This window comes from Sinocyclocheilus anshuiensis, unplaced genomic scaffold, assembly GCF_001515605.1.
Source record: "Sinocyclocheilus anshuiensis isolate Anshui unplaced genomic scaffold, SAMN03320099.WGS_v1.1 scaffold2207, whole genome shotgun sequence".
Classification (NCBI taxonomy): domain Eukaryota; kingdom Metazoa; phylum Chordata; class Actinopteri; order Cypriniformes; family Cyprinidae; genus Sinocyclocheilus; species Sinocyclocheilus anshuiensis.
In genome coordinates this window covers 32,206-37,431 of record NW_015540981.1, presented here as the reverse complement: position 1 = coordinate 37,431, position 5,226 = coordinate 32,206, and the positions used below count along the sequence as shown (strand labels likewise).

General features: G+C 43.8%; 1 protein-coding gene and 1 long non-coding RNA gene across 2 annotated transcripts in view; one reads left to right on the top strand and one right to left on the bottom strand.

Moving 5' to 3' along the window:
* LOC107690104 (gastrula zinc finger protein XlCGF52.1-like) overlaps window positions 1–886 on the bottom strand; it is a 6,383-nt gene extending 5,497 nt beyond the window's left edge. The window contains exon 1 of the mRNA XM_016488338.1: window positions 678–886. Within this exon, the coding sequence (XP_016343824.1) occupies window positions 678–801 (124 nt within the window). The 5' untranslated portion in view covers window positions 802–886. The remainder of the gene's footprint in view (window positions 1–677) is intronic.
* The window catches only part of LOC107690105 (uncharacterized), a 10,870-nt gene that overhangs the window by 1,877 nt on the left and 3,767 nt on the right, over window positions 1–5,226 (top strand). The window contains exon 2 of the long non-coding RNA XR_001634401.1: window positions 3,106–3,112. This is a non-coding gene — a long non-coding RNA (uncharacterized LOC107690105). The remainder of the gene's footprint in view (window positions 1–3,105; window positions 3,113–5,226) is intronic.

The following is a 5,226-nucleotide window of genomic DNA, read 5'->3' as shown; positions in this document are numbered from 1 at the left end:
AGTTTGCATACTTGAGCTAAGGAAAGAGGGTTGTACTAGAAATGCAAACAGTAAAATTTTGTGTTTGTACAGTAAAGTGTGTATGTGTGTGTGTGTGTGTGTGTGAGAGAGAGAGAGAGAGAGAGGTGTGTATTTGGCTTATTCAGTTATATGTTATACCTATGCAACACAGTGGAATACTGCAATAAGTTTAGTATACGACCCATATTAATCAAAATTTTTTAAAATCTTATTTATATATATATATATATTTTTTTTTTATTATTAGGTTATTATTATACCCTCACTGGGGGCTGAGCCCCCCTAAAATGAAAATCCTAGAATCGCCCCAGATAACTACGTGTTAGTAAATAATGTCATAATTTATTGTTTTGTGAACAACTGCTTTAACTACTACATATCATCACACAGACTTCAGCAACCAGATCCAATCAATCATCTGTGCCATTATTTAGTCCATTTATTAGTCCTTCTGATACTAACTTATTTTTAATATCTGTCAGCATCTTTAACATTTACTCAAGTCAATTTCCATAAGAAGTTATCTTTACATTTACTTCAGTGTAATTATTGGTTAGGCTTCATTATACTGACTGACTACAACCATAAAATCTGATTAAATTCTTTCAAGTTTTAATAACAGCGTCGTTAATGAAGAATCTGGAATAAACACCGACCTCTTTCTTCTTTTCTATCTTCATGCTTCACTCTGTAGGGTTCTGGATCGATCGTGTTCTCTCTGTAATCATCAATAAACTCTGTCTTTACAGGTTTCTGTTCTTCCTGCTGCTCTGGATGCATGTCTTCACCTGTAAATGATTCGTGATGCTTTTGAAAACGTCGAAAATCGTTTGTTTTGAAACAGCAGTTCGGCTTGCGTCTCTTCTTTTTCTTCTTCTGGTGTTTTTGACAGTCTGGAAAAAATCTTGAAGGCGCCATTCCGCCACCTACTGGTATAGAGTGTGAAGCGCGCACAGTTTTAACAAGTTAAAGTTAATGTGGGGATAAAAAGAGAAAAAAGAGGGAAAGAGTAAAGGAGAGAAAAAGTAATTGTTTCTGTTGTAATACTGATAATTACTCGAAAAGTGGTACACTCTAAAGGTGGTTCAGTCTGCAGGATTGTGGAATAACTTAAAGATATAGTTCACCTAAAACTGAAAACTCTTTCATTTACTCACCCGCATGTTGTTCCAAACCTGTATACATTTCTTTCTTCTGCTGAACACAGAGGATGATATTTTGAAGAACGTGGGAAACAGAACAGTTCTAAGGCACCATTGATACAAATATTTTTATCCTACTATGGAAGTCAATGGTGTCCAAAAACAACATTGAAACAAGTTTTTCAAGCAGTACTTCATCCAATTAATGTTATAATGTTAACCTAATTAAGGTTCATAATGTAGAACATTTTTAACATTGTATGCTGTATGTGCATAGGTAGCTAGCAAACAAGGAATACAGCTGCTTATAGTCACATTTAGCTGAGTAAGATCATGATTGAGAAATGTTGGATACTGCTGGAAATGCTGCTATTTGTTTGCTCCAGTGAAGCATTTCTATTAATATAACTTTAAGTAATCAAACTCATTCCATATCAGCAGAATAGTGTGGTACAGAAGTATTTTACTTATACTAAATATAGGCTTAAAAATGCACTACTCAAAGTGACATGCCAGTGAAAAACTGTAATGTTGTGGAGAAGCTGGGGAAAAAGGGAGAGGCAAGGATCTATGTGCAGATATTTAATTGAAAAACTAGAACAAACAATAAGCCAAAAACCAAAGGGAACAAAGAGCAGAATGACTGACAAACAGACAACCATTACATTCGACAACTCACACAGAACTAAAGAAAAACTAGGGCTATATATACACAAGGGGGCTAACAAGTTTAACAAGATAACAAGACACACCTGGGGAGACTAATCAAGGGGAACCAATTAACAAACGGACAACATGAGTTTTTTTTTTTAGTTTTCCCATTCCATTGGGCAATATAGTGTATGTTTGGTGCGGTAGGGGGCCCAACCTCATATTCTTTCATAGGGCCCAAAATTGCCAGTGGCGCCCCTGACCACGCCTCCTCACACTGGTGCTGCGAGTCAGTTAAAGACAACATTTTGTCACTGTGATTGTGTGTGAATTCAACGAGCTGAAATATCAAGGTTAGATTAACTAACTTAATTATTATTAAGTTTATATCATGACCATGCCTCCTCACACTGGTGCTGCGAGTCCGTTAACGACACCATTTTGTCACTGTGTGATTGTGTGTGAATTCAATGAGCTGTGGATGAGAAGGTGGAAATTTTGTTTTAGATAAGTTAGTTGTATGGACGTTATTTTCCACCATTTACCTTTTATCGCTCTTTCTTTTCCTCGAGAGACTGTTTGTGATCGGCGAAAATTGTTGTTTTTCTAAACGATGGGACATTTCTCATCCGTTAGCTAGCTATTTTTCTCACACGTCTGCAGCGGAGAAAATGTCTCCAGTTACTATCGTAACCTCGGTTCCCTGAGAGTGGGAACGAGACATCACGGAGACATTTCTCTGTTATGGGAACACCTTCCCTTCCAACCTTTCCTGAAGTCCTATTGGCTCCCGCTAGTCCAAATAACTGGCCAATTGACGCGAAGTATGCAAATCGCATGCAAATACTGACGTGCTCGAGAGGCAGTATAAAATGCATGCGACAATTACGTCAGAATCTGAAACTGAACGCCGCTTAACTAGTCGAGCAGTGAACACGGCGACCTCCGTGATGTCTCGTTCCCGCTCTCAGGGAACCGAGGTTAAGATAGTAACCGGAGACCTTCCCTCTCTAGCTTTCACGAGACATCACTGAGACATTACTCTGTTATGGGAACGATATTCAATCCCGACGTGAGAGAGGCTACAATCAGTCTGTACAAGTCACATACTCAGCAAAGATAGAACACACAATACACACTCAGCGAAGATAGAACACACACAATTCCCAACCAATAGCGATGCTTGTTAGGCGGGCTCGCAGCTGATAGGTGGAGATAAGCCAGTGAGCGTCTAAAGCCCAGGTATACGAAATTTGCATATCGGGTCAGAGATAATGTATGCTGCGCTGAGAAACAGGGTAGAAGCAACAACAACCTGCACAGAGATAACGGTGTTAAGCAGCAGTATAACACATAACATGATGATGGTACACCAATCGAATTAGACATTGAATAGCAGGAGCTGCACTGAGTACAGGCAGGCAACAGCAACAATAGCATATAGGGCTGCGCAGAGTAATTACTGTGCGAGGCAGCAAACACACATGAATAGAGGTAGCATAAACGTGAATCAGTCACTCACCGACAGCACTTGGGAGGCTAAGGACTGAGTGTCCAGCTTGTAAAACCTGGCGAAGGTATTCTGAGAAGACCAGACGGCTGCAAAGCATATATCCTGAATAGACATACCTCTCGACCCCCCACGTTGAGTGGGCCCTAATGTGCAAAGGACATTCCAAACCTTGGCTCGTATAACAGCCACGATAGCGTCCACAATCCAGTGGGAAAACCTCCTTTTTGACACGGCCTGGCCCTTCGCACAACCACCGTAGCATACGAAAATCTGGTCAGATTGCCGAAAGCTGGCCGAACGATCAATGAAAATCCACAAGCTCTGACGGGGCACACCGAAATCTGAGCATCCGAATCACGCGAGGTCGATGACTCAGAAGACAGGGCAGACAGCGAAACAGTCTGCGCTCTGAGGGGGTAGATAGTGATTTAGGCACATAGCCCGGTCTCGGCCGGAGAGTGACGCTGCAGTCACCGGGTCCGAAGCGAATACAATCGCTGTCCACAGAAAATGCATGTAAATCCCCTATGCACTTAGCTGAAGCGAGGGCAAGAAGAAGTGCAGTGTGAGAGATAGCTCCTTCATAGCAATGGATGCTAAAGGCTTGAATGGTGGCTGTGAAAGAGCTCTTAACACTACCTCTAGGTCGCAGGGCGGAACTGAAGGCGGACGCGGGGGATGCAATCTCCTCGTCCCCTTAAGAAAACTCACCACCAGCGCGTGCCTACAGATCGATTGCCTGCCCAGCGGGGAACGAAACGAGGCAATAGCGGCCAAATAGACTTTCAGTATTGATGGCAGACATACACTATCCAGCCTGTACTGTAGAAAACGCAGAACATCTGACACGGAGAAAGCAGCCGGGTCGATATGAACATCACTGCACCACAAACATAGAGCATACAAACATCTCCTGAAGGGCACCCGCGCCTCCGAGAGCGTCACACCCACAAGAATGCAGGGCGGTCAGCTCCTCTGATATCCCCTAAGCAGCCACACATGATAGCTCCATAACTCCGGGTTGGGGTGCCACACTGAGACGCTCGTTTGAGACAGCAGATCCTTCCTGATGGGGACCGGCCAAGGCGGCGCCACCAGCAGCTTTGTCACGTCCGGGAACCAAGGCTGTTTCGGCCAATTCGGGGCGATGAGTGTCACCGAAGCCTCCTCCTCCCTGACATATCGCCAGCTGCATTATCTTGATCAGAGGAACGCATACAGCCTGGCTGCTGGCCAGTGCGATGTCAGAGCGTTCCCTTCCAGCCATTGAGACAGGGTGAAGAACAGCTGGCAGTGCGCATTCTCGCTCGTCGCGAACAGATCCACCTCCGCTCTCCCGTAGCGGGTCCAAATAATCAGAACTGCCTCAGGATGCAGCCTCCACTCTCTTTGAGGAATCCCCTTCCTAAAAAGGCATTTCCGCCCCGCGGCTCAGAAGCCCGGGGATTTGCGCTGCTCTGATGGAGAGAAAGTGACAGTCCGTCCATAGCAGGAGATTCGCTGCCTGCTTGTACAGAGCCTTGGATCGTACGCCCCCTTGGTGATTTATGTACGAAACCACAGACTTTGTCGGTGCGAGTCAGTACATGTCACTGTTCCAGCTGCGGCCGAAAATCCTTTAGAGCTGTAGCGTCTGGACAAATCAAAAACACAATTTTTAATTTGATTTAACAAATCAGTTATTCATTAGATTAACAAGTCGTCACAGACCCCTCACCCAATATACTGGGTGCCAGGATGTCTGCGAACAACACCAGGCCCCCGCTGGTCCCCATGGCAACTAATGCTGATATCACTGGTTTTATTCTGCTGAATATTTTCTCTCCTCTTTACTATTTAAGCTTTAACCCTTTCCTATACCAACTGTATGCGTGTGTGTGTGTGTGTGTGTGTGTGTGT